This window comes from Xenopus tropicalis, chromosome 6 (assembly GCF_000004195.4).
Source record: "Xenopus tropicalis strain Nigerian chromosome 6, UCB_Xtro_10.0, whole genome shotgun sequence".
Classification (NCBI taxonomy): domain Eukaryota; kingdom Metazoa; phylum Chordata; class Amphibia; order Anura; family Pipidae; genus Xenopus; species Xenopus tropicalis.
The window spans coordinates 34,392,325-34,414,972 of NC_030682.2; the positions used below are offsets into that span (position 1 = coordinate 34,392,325).

General features: G+C 39.9%; 1 protein-coding gene across 1 annotated transcript in view; it reads left to right on the plus strand.

Moving 5' to 3' along the window:
• Positions 1–388: 388 nt before the first annotated feature.
• The window catches only part of umad1 (UBAP1-MVB12-associated (UMA) domain containing 1), a 31,928-nt gene continuing 9,668 nt past the window's right edge, over positions 389–22,648 (plus strand). Inside the window, exons 1-2 of the mRNA XM_002938716.5 lie at positions 389–501; positions 1,904–2,013. Coding sequence (XP_002938762.1) covers positions 1,932–2,013 — 82 coding nt within the window. The 5' untranslated portion in view covers positions 389–501; positions 1,904–1,931. The remainder of the gene's footprint in view (positions 502–1,903; positions 2,014–22,648) is intronic.

Here is a 22,648-nt window from a genome sequence, read left to right on the forward strand (position 1 = left end):
AACACTGCCCTTCCTTTATGTCTGTACTTAGTGAATTGCTCATTAAGATACCTACAGACCACTACATTATACAGACACTGGGCTGTACATATTTGAGGCGGCAATGGCCCCAATATATACACGAATCAGTAAGTAACTTGTGCTGCTGGATACAAGCAATCTGCACAGAGTCATAGCATGTTCATGTAGCGTCCTGACACATATATTTATTTAGTACAGTTCGAAGTGTTAGTTCCCATTGTTTTGCCACTATGTGAGTTAATAAAAGTCATGTTAAATTCTTATTAATGGCAGTGAGGAGGAAGTGCTTCAAACAACACACAGCTTCACGCTTTCTCTGATGCTTCTGCAGTAGGGTAGCCCCGCCCCTCCCTATATCCACTGTCAAATCCAGCCCCTCCCATCTCCGTGACGCCACTGAGGGTCCTTTCCGGCAGTGGAAACACTCATCTCCTTGGAACCCTATCTGCGTATGTTTGTGCCTGCGGGTCGGAGTGTGAGGTACAGTCCTTCTCTGTAGCTGCTTGTGCCTATTCAGCGTAACCTTAATAACTGTCAGTAGTTATAGGGAGTCATCAGTGAAAGTCCTGCTATTATCAGTGGTTGTAGCCGGCTCATGCTCTGCTAGGCAAGCTTCTATACTAATGCCGCTAGTCGCCTCTACTGGCATCTCTATAAGCACTGAACTACTATCCCCAGCTCTCTGGGCATCCTGTGATGTGCAGTAACTGCTTCAATGCACATTGGGCACCAATTGTATTTAAAGAGATATTACATTGATATTCCATCCACTGATTACCATCTATTGCATTATAATTAATGTAACATATGAGCCAAGACTTGTCTCATGTAATGACCATCTCACAAGGTTGTTCCCTGGGCCATTATCAGTTGTCAGGAGACACCATACTTTTAAGTTTCCCCTCCCCTTAGGGGACTCCTATTATTACTGCACAAGTCACTTGGACCAGGGGCCAGGCCAAGAAACAGAATAGGGTCTCAATAAAACCCCACCCATGAAACTCACCCTCCCATTCACAAATCAAATTTTTATATCCATTTGGGCCCCTCCTGCTGTAGGGCCATAACTTGAGTAACCCCTATGCCCCTTGGTGGCAGCAGGGTCGGACTGGCCCACCAGGATACCAGGAAAAGTCCCAGTGGGCCCAGGTGTCAGTGGGCCCTCCTGTTCCTGACCATTTGGCCTGTTTCATGGTCATTCCCTATTTCTGGATGGGAACAAAGAGGAGAAATAAATGGAAAAATAGATGCTAGCATGTAAATAAAAGAGACAATGAGAATAAAGAGGTTGGGTGAGGAAAGGAGAAATAATAGTTTGGAAAGTGGGCCTAGGGTTCAAGGTTTTCTGGTGGGCCCCTGGGGTCCCAGTCCGACACTGGGTGGCAGCCCTGGTTATTCATCCAAGAGGCAATGTGGAATTGTTTGCACTGTAGAAAAAAAAATCAGCATTCTACAGCTGTTTTTATTGGTAAAAATAGTTAAATGTTAAAAAAAAGGATACAAAGAATAAGGCTCTGTGGCAGAGGGGGCCTGTGAGATCTAAAGCTGCTCTGGTTGCTGCTCACAAAAATGACAGGTCTTTGAAGCACGTGGGTTTAATTTGGTGAGTCATAAGTAGGGCATAACTGGGGAGTGGCAAGGGCACATTAGGGGTGTGGCATTACATGCAATGGGCATATACCAACATCATAGCATTTCCTGAAGAAAAGCAGAAAGAAGTGCCTTCTGAGACTGGGTTCATTATGCAAATGCTGGAGACCCCTATTGTGACATTTACATATTTAGACTCTGGTACCTGCAGTAATATTGTAATCAAGCAACATATACCCATCATACAGTCATATTCAAGCAAAAATAACTTTCTTTAAATCTTGTTTTATAGCTAAGCAACTGGAGGGTATATTCACAACATGCTGAATTTTTTCCGAAAAAGTCAAGATTCAAAGAAAAGCACTGCCCAAGACAAAGAGAGTGATGGTTTTGTTTTCCTGGGTATGTATGCGGTACAAGAATACGCCATTAGGGAATTAAAGAACCCTAAACTCTCAAATGCATGGAGTTTGTGTGCTCTCCCCATGTTAGCATAGATATCCTCTGGGTACTTCAGTTTTCTTTCTACACTTAGAAACATACAGGAAGTTTAAGTTGCCCTAATAACATTGGTTGTGCAGTGTGTAAGGGTGAAGACACGGGGCAATTAGTTGCCGAGACTTGTGACTACTCGAGCCAGCGGAAATGACATGCAATTATTTGCCACAACATGCATGTTAACCTAGGGCAATAAATTGATGTGATTAGTCAATGCGATCATATTTTGAAAAAGTCGCTCTGACTAACCGAACTGTGTGCCTTCACCCTAAATGTGATAGGGATCTGCTCCACTGGGGCAAGGTTTGTGTAGGATGTGCAGTCTCTGTTAATGCCCCTGATTATATTTTAGTGCTATGAAATTAAGGATAACCCATTATTTTTGTTAGTGCAAGGGCATAGAGCTTGGTTATGTGTCTGGTTGTACACCTCTGTTTAGCAAAGGAATCACCCAGTGACTCCACATCCTCACTCTGTCACCAATATGCCTTCAGTTTAGAAACTGCTAATATTTAACAAATTATAAAATAAATTAAATATGTGAATTGAAAAAGTTTTTGGAGTAGAAGTTTGTTTTGAGGGGTTACATATTCTTAAAGTGACTAATGCAGGGGGTCTCTAGCGCTACTTTGCATCTGTGTGTTCCTGTCTACTCTAGATTTTCCAAAGTCTAAAGAAGAGATGGAGAGAAATGTGCAGAGTAGAATTAAGAGATGCTGCCTGCATCAGTGACTTAACCCTCTGGCAGCTGGCTACTCAGCTAGCATAGCAGCTAAGTGCTGGTGGGGAGACGCACGATAAAAGCTGCGGAACATAAAAATAAAGTAAATCCCAAAAGTACTTAGAAAAGCACACTAAGCAATTTTACCTTCATTTTGGGGGGATGTTTCGTTTCCTTAACAAATATTTTTGGACGGTGCATCAAGGAATATTTGGTTAGTGCTAAGCATTTCCATTTCCATCAGTGCTATGTAAGTAAATACTGAGTGCTTACTGTCTATCTCTGGCATGGATCTTATGGCTAGTTTGCAGCTTCTGTTCCTCTGACATGCAATGCTGAATCATACACCTGTGCTATGCTGACAGTTCTAGTCAGAAGTCTAGGTAATTAATATGATGATGATGAAGGTATTTTCAAAATGTTTGGTGTTTTGGACTTTTTTGTGCTTAAAGGAGAAGGAAAGGTTCAAGCAGGGGGAGTGCCAAATGTTAGGAACCCCATGTGACTAATGACTGACCCCGGGTTGGTGCTCTTGTTAGCAGAAAACTGCACCAGCTCAGAAAAAAGTAAAACTTTAACAAAAACAAAAAAAAAGCTTTATCTGTGCATGTGTTGGCCCCGGGCTTTTGTAGAAAGAAGTGGAAGAAGAGGATCACTCCATTGTGTTCAAGCAGAAGTACCCCGGGCCACTGCCGTTTTCTGCTAACACTGGCCCAGGTTATCAGGTAGGTGATAACAATCACTGGGGGTGCCCAATATTTGGCACCCACCCAGTGAAAGTTTCCTTATCCTTTAGGCTAATGATCCTAGCAGTGGTCTATCGCGGGTGACTGAACCATTCAGTGGGTCATTAGCCTAAAGAATAAGGAAACCTTCACTCAAAGGTTAGTAACTGTTCCAAAATGGCTTTCCACTGGCAACAATCGATGGTCAAAAGCCCTTCACATTGCTTCGGTTTTCTGGATTCGCAAAGTTTCCTCCTGTAGGCAACTTCGTGCGTCATCGGAAAACCAAAGCGATGCGAAGGACTTTCCACCAGTGGCTCTTATTGTTGCTGGTGGAAAGCTATTTCGGAGCAGTGGGTCCTTAGTCTTAGAAGCACAGGCAACTGAGATAAACAAACAAATTTAGATTTAGCTGAAACAATTGTGTTTTTAAGTGTGTGTGGGCTTTATTTCTTTTTATGTCCTTTATTGATTAATGGGATGATCTAACACAATTGAAAAAAATGTTAATACACCCATGAATGAGAGCTGCAATAAACCGCACTCTGTTGCAGAGTAGTTAGCTGTTATTCACTTTATTCTGTGAGAGTCGTCACAGATCTGGATGCTTAGTTTTTAATGGGCAGGTGACGTGTCACCAAGCAAATGAAGAAGAGAGAAGGATAGCAAAGAAAAGGCTTATAGGCATGCCCCTCTTAAGGCTCCTAATGACCATGAAGGATGCAATTTCAGCAGGATATTTTTAGAATGTAAACTGAATGGTTGGATGTAATACAAGAAGCTCTCAGAAAGATTCCAAACACTTTCCACAAGCTGTCAACCTACAGTTAATCCCTCTCAGCATTACAAATTATTGTAAATTTAGCATTATATCTCAGGAAGGCCAACCTTGTTTGTGAATTACACAATTTACTAGTTGCTGCTAGCTACTGTACATAGTGCTAGCAAATGTCTAGCATCAGTACGCTACATTCCAATTCTTCTGGTTATAACTATTTGTTCTGTCAAATAAGTCATTTTTGTGGCTACTTGCTTGGACCAAGGCTAGGGTCTTTTACTTTATTTGTTTGACACAATAGCTTAACTTTTTGTTATAGGGGTTTGGGAAATATGTACTCATGTAAGGCTTGGGGTATTTTTATCATTTGGCATGTTTGCCAATAGCTATTATTATAATTTAGCTATTATTTTTTATACAGCAGAAAGAGGCAACCCTGCGGATCTAGCTGTAAATGTCTACAAGCTTTTTATACCCCATCACTGTCTTAAATGTAGGCTATGCTGGAAGCTACAGTGCCAAATGTTTCTTCAACTGTATATGTTCCCCTTTATATTGTATACACTGTGTTCATTTTTAAAGAGATATGTCCATATGTCCCTGACAGTGGGAGGCATACAGTTTTTTTATTTTCAGTATGAAATTCTCACATAATACTCAGAAAATGAAAGGCTGCTGCTCTGGTTGAAGCCACTAGATGGTAGTAGGTTACATTTCTTGTTTTCTGCAGTCTTACACATGTAACATTCAAAGGAATATTTAAATTAAAAATTAATTTGTAATGCCTCTACTTAAAGGTATATTAATGCTAACTTAGCAATTGCCCATTTGCAAAGGAATGATATATAGCCTGCAGTTTCATTGAAGTTGAACAAAAGGCTTCAGTTATATTCAGATTTGGTACATTAAATACTTTTTCATGACATCTACAATAATACAATAAAGTTGTTAAAGGACTTCATTGCTCATAGAGCATGAACAAAAAATGGATTTCATCTGGTGAGATCAAGTGACTGGAATTTTTCTCTCGAAAGAAACCTGTGTCTCTACAGACCTAATTTTAGGTCTGCAAGTTAAATATGGGATAAAAATCACCAACAACAGCAAAACCTTTTTTAATAATGTGTTGGAAACCTCAACTGGAATACACCTTAAAATTGACTTTTCCTAATTTAGATGCTATCATTCTAAGGAGATTTGCATTCTCAGTGGGCAGCACATCTGGCCTAAAATATCAGATGTTTACAAGGAAATTTCACATGGGTTATTTAGCATTTGGAGGGTCACAGTGCCAGACCTCACTAACATCAGCCTCTCTGGCTGAAACCATCAGGAGCTTGCTTATGCAGATGTGAAATAATCATTGAGCACTAAAGTTATGCTGCAGTACAGGTATGGAATCCCTTATCCAGAAACCCATTATCCAGAAAGCTCTGAATTACGGAAAGGCCATCTCCCATAGACTCCATTATATACAAATAATTCTAATTTTTAAAAATGATTTCCTTTTTCTCTGTAATAATAAAACAGTACCTTGTACTTGGGTTTATTCAATATTTAAATGATTTTTAGCAGACTTAAGTCATGGAGATCAAAATTGCGGAAAGATCCCTTATCCAGAAAACCCCTGGTCCCGACCGTTCTGGATAACAGGTTGCATACCTATATATATGAGCACAACATGCAGTGTTTTTCTGTGAATTGCACTTACTGCTCTGGTTCTGCCTGCTATTTACCACACAGATTTATTGTTCCAGGATAGGGACATGGAAGAATGAGCCCTTAGGGAGCATCAGGCTGCTAATTAGTATGTTATAGAATTTTAAGTATTTTTGAGCAGCAAAGCACTATCTATCAATAATTTTTCAGTCCAGCAATTGTCTGGCTTTTAAAATAACTGCGTGGTAATTCCAGACAGCATTGCATCCTCATGATAGATACACTGTCGTAAGAACTTGCAGAAGTCATTGCTAAAAATCTTGTTGGGTGTCCTTTCTTGAGCAGGACAAAAAAGGCATAAAACTCAAAATGAGCTTCCGGGTAGGTTGGAGCCATAATTCAGGGCCAGATGCAGTGTTCATTTCCATAAGGAATAAATTGTGGGAATTTTCCTCTGCAGTAGTATTTGATGGGGCAAGGGATAGTTTGAAGATAAGGCAACAGTTTTTTTTTTTGTTATGGAGCAGTGTGCACCTGGGGAATTCTGCAACGCACTAAGGGAGAGCAGGAGATATGCTTTTAACTGTGGCTTGCACGGAATGTTTAATCATGATGAGTGGGGGAAACGGCACAGATTATTTTTGACACGAGAGGGGTGAGTCTTGAGTGGCTTCTTTGTCTATTAACCTTTTCTGGTGAACTATAGGCACATAACCAAATGTGCTCATCAGCCCTCCCCTTTACAATCAGGCAGCCTACAAGTATATGTTTAGTAAACTGGCCTGCCAAGGGAGCCTTTTTGAGCGTTCGCAGCCTGGCAGCACCAATATTTCCTGTAGGCAGCATGTATCCCTCTTAATAAAGTGGCTTCTGGTGGTGAGGACTGGCCGTTTTGACCGTCACCAATTACCAAGAGAGGAGTTTGCATTTAAAATATGCTGTCTGCATGGAGCCTAAAGGTGGCCATACACGCACCGATAATATCGTACGAAACCTCGTTTGGTATGTCGGCGAGTCGACCGATATCGCAGGAAGCTGCTGATATCGGCCGACTCGCCAATCGGACCAATTTGAAAATTTTGATCGGGCGCCGTAGAAGGCGCCTGACCAAAATCTCCCTTCAGCGCTGAATCGGCAGAAGGAGGTAGAAATCCTATTGTTTCTACCTCCTTACCTGCTAATTCAGCCCTGAATGGTGTGTGGCGGATCTGATGATGTTTCGTGCGACCGATGGTCGCACCAAACATCGTCAGATCGCCACGTGTATGGCCAGTTTTAGGTTTACTGCTTAAATATTTGCAGATGTAATCTGCTATTGCCTAGGTAGAAGGTGTAGCTCAGAAAAGTGGTTAATTCAGCAAATACATTCACTGCATGCTTTATTGCAGATTATCCACTTATCTTTCTGTTATCTGCGGTAAAGCCCTAGAATATCCCTTCTGTTGCCCTGGAACTGCTTAAACCCAATAACGGGTTCCATTTGCTTGCAGTTGGTAGTCATGATTATTAGTGTCTTTCATTATATTTGTTGTGGGGGGTTTTAGCTTTTCCATAACAACTGTTTGTCACGACTGCACAATAAATGAAGGCCTTGTAGCAGTGAGATATGTATGTAATTACAGTAGAACTGACAGACTGTACCAGTATGCTGGGATTTACTCTGAGTGCTATAATAAGTACTCTGTCACTGATTAGCAGAACATGCCAGATAGGTCATAGGAAACAGCAGATTTTATTTTTTTATTGGGATCAGAATGTATTTAACCCTGACATGTAAGATTTTCCTGCAGTGGAAATAAAAAGGTTTCATAATTTTCGTTTTTATTTTCATTATTACTACTTATTTACTTTTGACTTACTGGCTTAGAGAGCTCCATCTTTCCTCCAGCCTGACAGCCATTGTTTAATAAAATATGAAGATCCTTGCTTAATAATCAGCTTACTTTTAAGGCATTGCACTTTTAGGCATTACACATAGCCGGCTACCGTTGGACTAGAACTAAACTGAAATTTGCACAATGAAACACCTGCACAGGCCCTCTTACCCAGCTACATCACCCTTACTTCCGAAAGGGGCATCCATGTAGAGAAGCACAGTAGGGTTAGATGCCACCTTTTTTGACCATGTCACATAAGGGTTGATTCACTAAAGGTCAATAAGCGTTATCACATGCCTTTTTGCGCTAAAATTGACGCGAAAAAAACGTGCGATTCGCTAAAGTATTATCGCATGCGTTGTCGCATATCACGTGCGTTAAATAGCGTGCAACCGAATGCGTTAATTTTACCGCATTGCGTTAATTCTTGTGCAGAAATAATACTAACGCATGATTCACAAACATAAATATCACATTAGTCTGTGCGAAAATTAACACCTACTTGGGGCAGACGGTAATTATAGAAAAGTACAGTTCATGAGCTTTTGGCAACACAATATGGACTTTACAGTGTGATTTATTCAAGTCTGTGTTGGCCCTAGAGTGATGCAGCCTCCAGTTTGCAGGGAAATGGTCATTTTCAGAACAGGAGTTTCCTGAAAGTAATGGCATGTATGGCTAATATGGCGTGCGTCTTTTCACACGCAGTGACAATTTGTGTGCGCTGCGTTAATTAGCGCATGTTGCTTCAAATACCACACGAAAATAGTCTTTGCGACTTAAATAACGCAAACAGCATCGCGTCTAAATTAACACAAGTATGCTTTTAGTGAATTGTGGGTTAAGACACGAAAAATAAGACGCAATTTTTACCGCATGCTATAAATAGCATTCGTTTTAACATACCTTAGTGAGTCAACCCTATACAGGTATAGGACCTGTTATCCAGAATGCTTGGGACCAATGGTATTCCGGATAAGGGGTCTTTCCGTAATTTGGACCTCCATACCTACTAAGAAATCAATAAAACATTAATTAAACCCAATAGGATAATTTTACATCCAATAAGGATTAATTATATCTTAGTTGGGATCAAGTACAAGGTACTGTTTAATATTTATAGAGAAAAGGGAAATCAATTTTAAAAATCTGAATTATTTGATTAAAATGGAGTCTATGGGAGACAGGCTTTCCGTAATTTGGAGCTTTCTAGATATTGGGTTTCCGGATAACGGATCCCATACCTGTAGTGTCAAACACCCCTCAACTCGTATTGCTGACTTGGAGAATGCAAAGTAAAACCCAGGGCTTTTTAGTGTGCTCAGAGATGGAGCGTTTGAGTGAATGGACATGGACAAACATGGTCACCTCATAACATGATATATATGATATATATTTCCCCAAAATATAACATAATTAGATAACATCCAAGGGTTATAATATGACATATTTTTAGTATATTTTGTTTTGGTAGAGCTGAAAATCAGAAATATGTTTGCAGGTATCAGATCCCCCTCTGTGTAGTAATTGTTAGAGCCACCTTTTACAGTGAAGAGTTTCAAGTATTGGGGTAAGTAAAGTAGAGATTTGCACACTTTTCATGAGTGATTTTGGCCCATTCTTTTAGGCCGATTTGCTCCAGTTTCTCACTTGGATAAAGATCAGGGCTCTAACTGGACCACTGTATTATATTGTGCTTTTTTTCTTGATCCACTCCATTGTTAAGGACATACACATTGAGATCCACTTGTTTGGCAAAGTCAGACCAAATCAGTCTAAATTTCTCAAATCACCAGTTTAAATCTGCCTGCGTATGGCCACCTTTACTTGGGTTTTGGATCATTGTCCTTCTGAAAGATGTCCTATTGTCCTACTGAAAGATTAACTTTTCCCAAGCTTTAGATTTTTGCAGACCAAAACATGTGAGTTGTAGTTTAAGAAATTTGAGGGCCACTAGTGGGGTGGTGCGATTGCAAAACATTAGGGTCTGATTTAAGCGTTGACTTGTACAGCAGTTGATTTTAGAAAACGGCATATCACTGTTTAGCTGCCTACAGCAATAATTAGGGGCACATTTACTAATCCACGAAGGTCCGAAAAGCGTCCGAATGCGTTTTTTTCGTAATGATCGGTACTTTGCGACTTTTTCGCGAAATGTTGCGACTTTTTCGAGCTCTCAATACGAAAGTTGCGATAATTCGCGAAAGTCGTAATGGCTATGAAAAAGTCACGACAATTCACGAAAGTTACAATGGCAATGAAAAAGTCGCGACAATTCTCCAAAGGCATAATGGCAATGAAAAAGTCGCTACAATTCTCCAAAGGCATAATGGCAATGAAAAAGTTGCTACAATTTTCCAAAGGCATAATGGCAATGAAAAAAGCGCGACAATTCTCCAAAGGCATAATGGCAATGGAAAAGTCGCGACAATTCACGAAATTTGTTATGGTTATGAAAAAGTCACGACAATTCACGCAAGTCGTACCGGTTACGAAAAAGTCGCGACAATTTATGGGAAAGTCGTAACGGCAACGAAAAAATCGCAAAAAATACGAAAAAGTCGCAAAATGTTCGTTTTCCAATCCGAATTTTTCTCATTCGGATTTGTGGATTAGTAAATCAGCCCCTTAGAGTATAGATTGCATGGGCTCTGTGCAATTAAGGCTCTGGCACACGGGGAGATTAGCCGCCCGCGACATCTTACCCGAGTTGCCTTCCCCTGCCATCCCACCGGCGAAAATGTAAGTCGCCGGTGGGATGGCACACGAGCCGGCGCGATTTCGCACATATCGTTCGAAGTTGCCTCGCGAGGCTTTTTCGGCGATTTAAGCGAACTCGCGCCGCCGCGTGTGCCATCCCACCGGCGACTTACATTTTCGCCGGTGGGATGGCGGGTCATGGCAACTCGGGGAGATTAGTCGCCCGCGAACAGGGAGTTTTGTCGCGGGCGACTAATCTCCCCGTGTGCCAGAGCCCTTAAGCATCTTCCCATCCTGATATTTCTTCTCATCTTCTTAGCCCCTGCTTATTTATGCCTCCTTCTTTGTATGTACTCTATGTAAAATAATAACAAACAATCTGCCATCTTTTAACTCTTTTACTGCCAAGCACGTATGGCATACGTGCTGGCAGTAAAAGGGCTTAAACGCCAACGACGTGTCTCATACGTCGTTGGCGTTTAAGCGCTGCCCTCTGCAGCGGCGGCATGTGCCGCCGCTGCAGAGGGCTTCTAACAATGACAGCCCCCCTGGGCAATGTGCCAGGGGGGCTGTCATCAGGGTCCTGCGAGCCGATCGCTCGCAGGACCCTCCAGGAAGCAGCAGACGCGATCGCATCGCATCTGCTGCTTCCTGCTTCCTCCCTCTCCCCCAGCGCCGGCCCAACTGAGCCAGGAGCGATCGGGTCTTCAGGAACAGGTAAGGAGTTTTTTTTTTTATTGCTTTTACACACTTTTACACACTTATACACACATTTACATACATTTATACACACTTACATACATTTATACACACTTACAGCACACATTTTAGCATTTTTTTTTTCATTTTTCACACTTTTATACACTTATTTACACTCATATACACACTTACACACTATCACACAACTTTTACACATGTACACACATGTATACACAAACACTTTGGTTTTTTTTTGTTTTGCTTTTTTTTTTTTTTTTTCATTTTACCACTTTGTTTTTATTTTCTTATTTTGTTGTTTCACTGATTTGCACAATTTTTGTGGTTTTATCACATTTTATCCCTATATAAGTATTCCTGATCTGTTTTTAGCGTAGCTTTGCCAGGTGTAACTTTGGTGTACAAAAATAACTTTACCTATTTTGAATTCATCAGAATGTGTACTTTCCAAAAATATATGGTTTTGTGGGGGTCTCTGTATAGTTAGGGGAAGTTTTGGCACATAATACACTGACAGGGGGCTCTGTGTGCAAAAGCTGAGCTGGCAGGCGAGAAATCCTTATGCGCTATTTTCATTTAGGGTTCAGTACATACCGCAGACTTTGGTATATCTATGCATATTGGGCATCAAACTGTTCAGTAGGCCTCTGGTGTTCCTATTTGGGGTGACTTGCCTTTGTACGCAAGAAATTGTGTGAGATAAATGCGACAAATTGCAACATTTTTAGGCGATTTTCTGAAATGTCATAAAAACCAATAACTTTAGGAAAGCTCTGCAGATTGGTACTTTGGTGTAGAAAGGACTCTTTACCCTTGTTGGATTTGTCAGAATGTGTACTTTCCAAAAATATATGGTTTTGTGGGGGTCACTGTATGGTTAGGGGAAGTTTTGGCACATAATACACTGACAGGGGGCTCTGTGTGCAAAAGCTGAGCTGGCAGGCGAGAAATCCTTATGCGCTATTTTCATTTTGGGTTCAGTACATACCGCAGACTTTGGTATATCTATGCATATTGGGCATCAAACTGTTCAGTAGACCTCTGGTGTTCCTTTTTGGGGTGATTTGTCTTTATCTGATCTTTATCAAGAAATTGTGAGAGATAAATGCGGCAAATTGGAAAATTTTTATGCGATTTTCGAAATGTCATATAAATCTGCAAACTTAGGAAAGCTTTACAGCTTGGTACTTTGTAGCAATAAGAAATATTTACCCATTATAGATTCGGGGGGATGTGTATTTTCCAAAAATATATGGCTTTCTGGGGTGAATGTACTTTTTTTGTAGCATTATCCCACATAAAGGATGTAAATGTGTTGATTTTGCAGGAGCTGAAATGATAGATCATATGGGGGTATGTTCCCATTGGGGCCCCTACATGCCACATACTTAGGTAAACCTATACATATTGGGCATCAAACTGTTCAGTGGACCCCTGGCGTTCAAATTTAGGGTGTTTTATCTTGGTACCTAACACTATGTGGGAGATAAGATGCTGCAAAGTGGAAGCTTTGAGGGGATTTTTGGAAATGTCATCAAAATTGCTAACTTTAGAAAAGCTGTGCGGCTTGGTACTTTGGAGTAGAAAGACATGGGTACCCATTTTAGATTCGGGGGAATGTGTACTTTCCAAAAATATATGACTTTCTGGGGTGAGCGTACTTTTTTGTAGCTTTATCCCACATATAATGATGTAAATGTGTTGATTTTGCAGGAGCTGAAATGACAGAAATGACAGTATATATGGGGGTATGTTCACATTCGGGCCCCTACATGCCACATACTTGGGTAAACCTATACATATTGGGCATCAAACTGTTCAGTGGACCCCTGGTGTTCAAATTCAGGGTGTTTTATCTTGGTACCTAATGCTATGTGGGAGATAAGATGCTGCAAAGTGGAAGCTTTGAGGGGATTTTTGGAAATGTCATCAAAATTGCTAACTTTAGAAAAGCTGTGCGGCTTGGTACTTTGGAGTAGAAAGACATGGGTACCCATTTTAGATTCGGGGGAATGTGTACTTTCCAAAAATATATGACTTTCTGGGGTGAGCGTACTTTTTTGTAGCTTTATCCCACATACAATGATGTAAATGTGTTGATTTTGCAGGAGCTGAAATGACAGTATATATGGGGGTATGTTCACATTGGGGCCCCTACATGCCACATACTTAGGTAAACCTATACATATTGGGCATCAAACTGTTCAGTGGACCCCTGGCGTTCAAATTCAGGGTGTTTTATCTTGGTACCTAATGCTATGTGGGAGATAAGATGCTTCAAAGTGGAAGCTTTGAGGGGATTTTTGGAAATGTCATCAAAATTGCTAACTTTAGAAAAGCTGTGCGGCTTGGTACTTTGGAGTAGAAAGACATAGGTACCCATTTTAGATTCGGGGGAATGTGTACTTTCCAAAAATATATGACTTTCTGGGGTGAGCATACTTTTTACTAGCTTTATCCCACATATAATGATGTAAATGTGTTGATTTTGCAGAAGCTGAAATGACAGAAATGACAGTATATATGGGGGTATGTTCACATTCGGGCCCCTACATGCCACATACTTGGGTAAACCTATACATATTGGGCATCAAACTGTTCAGTGGACCCCTGGTGTTCAAATTCAGGGTGTTTTATCTTGGTACCTAATGCTATGTGGGAGATAAGATGCTTCAAAATGGAAGCTTTGAGGGGATTTTTGGAAATGTCATCAAAATTGCTAACTTTAGAAAAGCTGTGCGGCTTGGTACTTTGGAGTAGAAAGACATGGGTACCCATTTTAGATTCGGGGGAATGTGTACTTTCCAAAAATATATGACTTTCTGGGGTGAGCGTACTTTTTTGTAGCTTTATCCCACATATAATAATGTAAATGTGTTGATTTTGCAGGAGCTGAAATGACAGAAATGACAGTTCATATGGGGGTATGTTCACATTGGGGCCCCTACATGCCACATACTTAGGTAAACCTATACATATTGGGCATCAAACTGTTCAGTGGACCCGTGGCGTTCAAATTCAGGGTGTTTTATCTTGGTACCTAATGCTATGTGGGAGATAAGATGCTTCAAAATGGAAGCTTTGAGGGGATTTTTGGAAATGTCATCAAAATTGCTAACTTTAGAAAAGCTGTGCGGCTTGGTACTTTGGAGTAGAAAGACATGGGTACCCATTTTAGATTCGGGGGAATGTGTACTTTCCAAAAATATATGACTTTCTGGGGTGAGCGTACTTTTTACTAGCTTCATCCCACATATAATGATGTTAATGTGTTGATTTTGCAGAAGCTGAAATGACAGAAATGACAGTTCATATGGGGTATGTTAACATTGGGGCCCCTACATGCCACATACTTAGGTAAACCTATACATATTGGGCATCAAACTGTTCAGTGGACCCCTGGCGTTCAAATTCAGGGTGTTTTATCTTGGTACCTAATGCTATGTGGGAGATAAGATGCTTCAAAGTGGAAGCTTTGAGGGGATTTTTGGAAATGTCATCAAAATTGCTAACTTTAGAAAAGCTGTGCGGCTTGGTACTTTGGAGTAGAAAGACATGGGTACCCATTTTAGATTCGGGGGAATGTGTACTTTCCAAAAATATATGACTTTCTGGGGTGAGCATACTTTTTACTAGCTTTATCCCACATATAATGATGTAAATGTGTTGATTTTGCAGAAGCTGAAATGACAGAAATGACAGTTCATATGGGGTATGTTCACATTCGGGCCCCTACATGCCACATACTTAGGTAAACCTATACATATTGGGCATCAAACTGTTCAGTGGACCCCAGGCATTCATATTTAGGGTGTTTTATTTGGTTACTTTATGACCTGTAGGAGATAAGATACTATAGACTAGAAGCTTTGAAGCTTTTGATAAAAACCAATAACTTTAGGAAAGCATTGCGACTTGATAGTTTGGAGTAGACAGACAGTTGTGCCTATTCTGTATTCCCCAGAATCTGTTCTTTCCAAAAATGTACAATTTTCTGGGATAAACCTTCTGTTAGTGGAATTTTGGCCTTGAAATCCAAAGTATGCAGTTTTTTTGGAGCAGTGCTTTGGGAATTTGGTAGTGTACTGCTGGGAGTTTTTGACCTATACAAGTGAGAAATCTCCATAAAACTATATATATTTGGTATTGGCACGTTCAGGAGACATGGGACTTTCCAAATCAGTTGTATATTCATGCATAAAATAATTTTTGTTTCTAGTATGTGTGATTATATTATGGAAAATTTGATTTTTTTTGCATTTTTAGACATTTAGAAGCCTATATCTTGTTACAGAATTGGAATTACACAAAAATTCTACCATATTTTGAAAGCTTAGGTTGTTCTGAAAAAAACGATATATTGTTTTCCTTGGTAAACTAAAAGTCCCCCCGAGGAAAGGCCCCTAAAGTGAAACAGTGCAAAATGTTCAAAAACTGTCTGGCAATACAAGTTCCGCTTTGACCAAAATGGCTGGCAGTAAAAGGGTTAAGGGTAATCAATCTCCAGAAAACTTTTGGGATCAAAACCCATACCAGCATGTAACATTAGCCCTATTGACGGATAAAGTTGATTTCTCGGCCTTAATACAAATTATATGACCATCAAAGGTTTTTTAATTATCATTATAAAGCATTAGGCAAAAGACCTTTAATCCCTGCCCTGCAGTCTTTAATTGCCCTACAGTGATTACACCAGACCTTTGTTTAATTATGAGACTTTTCTTCATTTGCTGAACATATGCTTCTTCTTATACCAATACAATTCATGCAGCATGTTATTCTTTCTTAATTGAATTAGACATAAACCTAATCCAAAGCGGTTTATACAATCCCCTAGAAGTGTTACTACGAGGAACACCAGGAATCTATATTAGACCATCCTCTAATTATATTTTATATTGGTCAAGTTGTTAAATGGCTAGGCTTTGGGAATGTTGAGGCCACAGAGGATAGATCCAATCTTCCGGGTCGTTTAGACAGGACTTGTAGTTTCCAACCCTTCCTGTAACTTTTGTGCAGATCAGTATGATTTGCCATCTTTTTCTTTTACCACTGATATTTTAATGACTGTTTCCAAATGACTATATTATTTAAGCATCTGTGGTTTATATAATGCCTCTTGTCCTATCATTTTATTAACAAGCCACATTTAAATTATCAATCATTGTTGTTGTTGAAACATTGTTATGAAGCAGCAGACAAACAAATATTTCGAGTAGACCTATAATCTGTAGCACATCAAGGAAACAATTTCATGGGTAGGAGTTTCCAGAAAAACGGCATTTCTTTTATTAAAAGCAGTGTACTGCACCATACATTAAACTTTTGTTAGTGCTAATTTGTTTAACAAAAAGGATGTGTCAGTCACAGTGGATGACGCACAGAAAATGTTCTGGTAGTTCTGAAATCTGCACTGATTGCAGGTTGCCTGTTTGGAATGTAATACTATACCTTATGTATTTGGTTACATTCAGTCCCATAATAAATTAAGTAGGGGAGGATAATGGTAAAATGTGTTTTCCTCATGACGTTAAATATGAGGAAAACGCATTTTTATTATTGATTACAGTTGTGACTCAAGTGGTTGTGTTGCGATTACACCAGCCACTATTTCAAGTAAGGATTTTGCTTGTCTTTCCTGGGTTGCTGTAGCAAAGCAACCCCGTTAGGTCTTCATCTAAGAGATAAAATAAATATCAGTTTTGTGTCATAAACATGTGGTTGAGCTTAGTTTGGGTTCTAACTATATTTTTTCTTAAAAAACAATAGAATTGCTGTAACCTTGGATACTTGGCATGGTATCTAGTGTAAGCCTAATGTAAGTTTGACTGTAGGACACATCATTTATAAGGATATCATTTGCAGTATGGGTCATGAGAAATGCCTCTCTATACTGAATAAGGTACCCCCTGTTGTACAATAGAACATGGTTCCATAACCATAACCATGGAACCATAAAAAGCACAAGGTCAAAGGCTGGGTGCATTTATACAAGTCATGGAACATCCTAAGTTACTAATATTAATATCCTCATATTTCACAACACAGGGTTGCATTGTTAATTATAATACACAAGCTTCAGTGAGTCATGTGACAGAAATTACTTCACTAAGCACCAATTAAATGATGACAAGCACCATTTAAGGATATAATTTACAGAATATTCATGGGTCTTGTGTGTTATAATTCCACTATCTTTTGTTCACACTATTCTTCCTTTTAAAGGGGATGTGTACAGAATTACCAGCTGAACCTATATGGGTTCTATTGTAGCCCAGTTCTGGAAGGAACCAAGGCTAGACCTGGGCAGCCTTTAGTTAACATTGCCTGCCTGCCTTGGTGTGACAACTTACAATAACCATGCTATGATGATGATAGGAATGGCAACAGACTAATGATTTGTACCGTTGCTAGCACTCGCTGAAAGATGCAGTGGGCCATAACGAACATAAGGCTCTCAGGAGAAGTCTTTCCTGTTGAGTCTGGCTGCTTTTCATTGTTATACAACATGTCTCAGCAATTCTCTACCTGCATGAGTGCTTTGCACTTCATCAACCCCCAGCTCTTTTCCAGCTTTAAATGGAAAGCTGAATCACAGGAACAAACCATCCTTGCAGTTTATTTGTGTTCTTTAATGTACACATTTGTAACAGGGGAACTTTATACTTCTTGCTTTAGTTATTACTGACATAATACAGTTGCATGTTATATATACAGTGGTGTGAAAAACTATTTGTCCTGATTTATTCTTTTGCATGTTTGTCACACAAAATGTTTCTGCTCATCAAAAACCGTTAACTATTAGTCAAAGATAACATAATTGAACACAAAATGCAGTTTTTAAAAGAAGGTTTACGTTAATAAGGGAGAAAAAAAACTCCAAATCTACATGGCCCTGTGTGAAAAAGTGATTGCCCCCCCTTGTTAAAAAATAACTTAACTGTGGTTTATCACACCTGAGTTCAATTTCTGTAGTCACCCCCAGGCCTGATTACTGCCACACCTGTTTCAGTCAAGAAATCACTTAAATAGGAGCTACCTGACACAGAGAAGTAGACCAAAAGCACCTCAAAAGCTAGACATCATGCCAAGATCCAAAGAAATTCAGGAACAAATGAGAACAAAAGTAATTGAGATCTATCAGTCTGGTAAAGGTTATAAAGCCATTTCTAAAGCTTTGGGACTCCGGCGAACCACAGTGAGAGCCATTATCCACAAATGGCAAAAACATGGAACAGTGGTGAACCTTCCCAGGAGTGGCCGGCCGACCAAAATTACCCCAAGAGCGCAGAGACAACTCATCTGAGAGGCCACAAAAGACCCCAGGACAACATCTAAAGAACTGCAGGCCTCACTTGCCTCAATTAAGGTCAGTGTTCACGACTCTACCATAAGAAAGAGACTGGGCAAAAACGGCCTGCATGGCAGATTTCCAAGGCGCAAACCACTTTTAAGCAAAAAGAACATTATGGCTCGTCTCAATTTTGCTAAAAAACATCTCAATGATTGCCAAGACTTTTGGGAAAATACCTTGTGGACCGACGAGACAAAAGTTGAACTTTTTGGAAGGTGCATGTCCCGTTACATCTGGCGTAAAAGTAACACAGCATTTCAGAGAAAGAACATCATACCAACAGTAAAATATGGTGGTGGTAGTGTGATGGTCTGCGGTTGTTTTGCTGCTTCAGGACCTGGAAGGCTTGCTGTGATAGATGGAACCATGAATTCTACTGTCTACCAAAAAATCCTGAAGGAGAATGTCCGGCCATCTGTTCGTCAACTCAAGCTGAAGCGATCTTGGGTGCTGCAGCAGGACAGTGACCCAAAACACACCAGCAAATCCACCTCTGAATGGCTGAAGAAAAACAAAATTAAGACTTTGGAGTGGCCTAGTCAAAGTCCTGACCTGAATCCTATTGAGATGTTGTGGCATGACCTTAAAAAGGCAGTTCATGCTAGAAAACCCTCAAATAAAGCTGAATTACAACAATTTTGCAAAGATGAGTGGGCCAAAATTCCTCCAGAGCGCTGTAAAAGACTCGTTGCAAGTTATCGCAAACGCTTGATTGCAGTTATTGCTGCTAAGGGTGGCCCAACCAATTATTAGGTTCAGGGGGCAATTACTTTTTTACACAGGGCCATGTAGGTTTGGACTTTTTTTCTCCCTAAATAATAAAAACCCTCATTTATATACTGCATTTTGTGTTTACTTGTGTTATCTTTGACTAATAGTTAAATGTGTTTGATGATCAGAAACATTTTGTGTGACAAACATGCAAAAGAATAAGAAATCAGGAAGGGGGCAAATAGTTTTTCACACCACTGTATATAACATGCAACTGTATTATGTCAGTAATAACTAAAGCAAGAAGTATAAAGTTCCCCTGTTACAAATATATATATATATCCAAATGGTGTCCGCACTCCAAGGCTCAATATGCGGGGTGCATAGCCAAAATTATATACATACAGAAAATAATAATCATCCGTGGCCAGCACACCCTTCAATGCTTTAACAAAAATTTATTGAAAATATATTGTTTAAAACCGACGTTTCGGTCCTCATTAGGACCATTCCTTTTATCCTTGAGTTCGGTCCTAATGAGGACCGAAACGTCGGTTTTAAACAATATATTTTCAATAAATTTTTGATAAAGCATTGAAGGGTGTGCTGGCCACAGATGATTATTATTTTCTATATATATATATATATATATATATATATATATATATATATATATATATATGACTGACGCAGTAAGATCTGTATCTAGTAAGATATATATGGTTACATAGGGTTGAAAAAAGACCAGAGTCCATCAAGTACAACGCTTTCAAGTAAACCCAGCACACACAAACCTATACTGACCTATCTGTACACTTACATACACAAACCATATACACCAACATCAGTACTAACTGTAGATTTTAGTATCACAATAGCCTTGGATACTATGCTTGTTCAAGAACTCATCCAGGCCCCTCTTATAGGCATTAACAGAATCTGCCATTATCACATCACTAGGAAGGGCATTCCCCAACCTCACTGCCGTCACTGTGAAAAACCAACCACGCTGCTTCAAATGGAAGCTCCATTCTTCCAATCTAAATTGGCGGTCCCTGGTGCGCTGGTCATTTTTATGGAAAAAAGAACACCCCCTGTCTGCCTGTAATCCCCTCTATTGTACTTGTACAGAGTAATCATCGAATCACCCTCGCAAGGGCCTTTTTTCCAGAGAAAAAAACCCAACCCTGACAGTCTAACCTCATAGCTTAAATCTTCCATCCCCTTTACCAGTTTAGTTGCAGTCTCTGCACTCTCTCCAGCTCATTAATATCCTTCTTAAGGACTGGAGCCCAAAACTGCACTGCATACTCAGGGTGAGGCCTTACCCAAGACCTATAAAGAGGCAAAATTATATTTTATACAAGACAGCACTTTATTTGCTTTAGTAGCCACAGAATGAAACTGCCTGGAATTAGACAACTTGTTATCTACAAAAACCGCCAGATCCTTCTCAGTTAAGGATACCCCCAACACACTACCATTTAGTATATAACTTGCATATATATTATTTCTACCAAAGTGCATAACTTTGCACTTGTCAACATTGAACCTCATTTTCCAGTTTGCTGCCCAGTGTTCCAATTTAATTAAATCGCTCTGCAAAGTGGCAGCATCCTGCATGGAACTTATAGTTTTGCACATAGAAACAGTACTGTCTATGCCTGCCTCCAGGTCATTAATAAACAAGTTAAAAAGCAAAGGACCAAGGACTGACCCCTGCAGCACTCCACTAACAACACTGGTCCAATTAGAAAATGTTCCATTTATCACCACTCTTTGTAATCTATCCTTCAGACAGTTCTCTATCCAACTACAAGTATTATGTTCTAGGCCAATATTCCTCAATTTGATCATTAACTTTCTGTGAGGTACTGTATCAAATGCTTTAGCAAAATCTAATTAGGTGACATCCACTGCCATTCCAGCATCGAGGTTCCTGCTCACCTCCTCATAAAAGGCAACTAAATTAGTCTGGCAAGATCTGTTACACATAAAACTATGTTGGCACAAACATTTACACATATATACAGTGGCTTGCAAAAGTATTCGGCCCCCTTGAACTTTTCCACATTTTGTCACATTACAGCCACAAACATGAATCAATTTTATAGGAATTCCACGTGAAAGACCAATACAAAGTGGTTTACACGTGAGAAGTGGAAGGAAAATCATACATGATTCCAAACATTTTTTACAAATAAATAACTGCAAAGTGGGGTGTGCGTAATTATTCAGCCCCCTGAGTCAATACTTTGTAGAAGCACCTTTTGCTGCAATTACAGCTGCCAGTCTTTTAGGGTATGTCTCTACCAGCTTTGCACAATAACAATGGCTTTCTTCTTGCCACTCTTCCATAAAGGCCAACTTTGTGCAGTGCACAACTAATAGTTGTCCTATGGACAGATTCCCTCACCTGAGCTGTAGATCTCTGCAGCTCCCCCAGAGTCACTATGGGCCTCTTGGCTGCATTTCTGATCAGCGCTCTCCTTGTTCGGCCTGTGAGTTTAGGTGGACGGCCTTGTCTTGGTAGGGTTACAGTTGTGCCATACTCCTTCCATTTCTGAATGATCGCTTGAACAGTGCTCCGTGGGATGTTCAAGGCTTTGGAAATCTTTTTGTAGCCTAAGCCTGCTTTAAATTTCTCAATAACTTTATCCCTGACCTGTCTGGTGTGTTCTTTGGACTTCATGGTGTTGTTGCTCCCAATATTCTCTTAGACAACCTCTGAGGCCGTCACAGAGCAGCTGTATTTGTACTGACATTAGATTACACACAGGTGCACTCTATTTAGTCATTAGCACTCATCAGGCAATGTCTATGGGCAACTGACTGCACTCAGACCAAAGGGGGCTGAATAATTGCGCACACCCCACTTTGCAGTTATTTATTTGTAAAAAATGTTTGGAATCATGTATGATTTTTGTTCCACTTCTCACGTGTACACCACTTTGTATTGGTCTTTCACGTGGAATTCCAATAAAATTGATTCATGTTTGTGGCTGTAATGTGACAAAATGTGGAAAAGTTCAAGGGGGCCGAATACTTTTGCAAGCCACTGTATATCATAATAGATGGAGGGCACACACCAAAAAAGTATGTATATTGCCTGGGTGCTGGGTAATCAAGTGTACAAGTGTAAGATACAAGAAACAGAAAGACTCAGCTAACAGGACTTTGAAAAGTTTTTTTTTCGCATTTTTTAATTACTTTTATGTTCTTGTGGTTGGGTTCATGATGTGCACTTTATGTATGTGAGAGAGATCATAGTGATGTCACTTGGCGCCAAATTCAAAC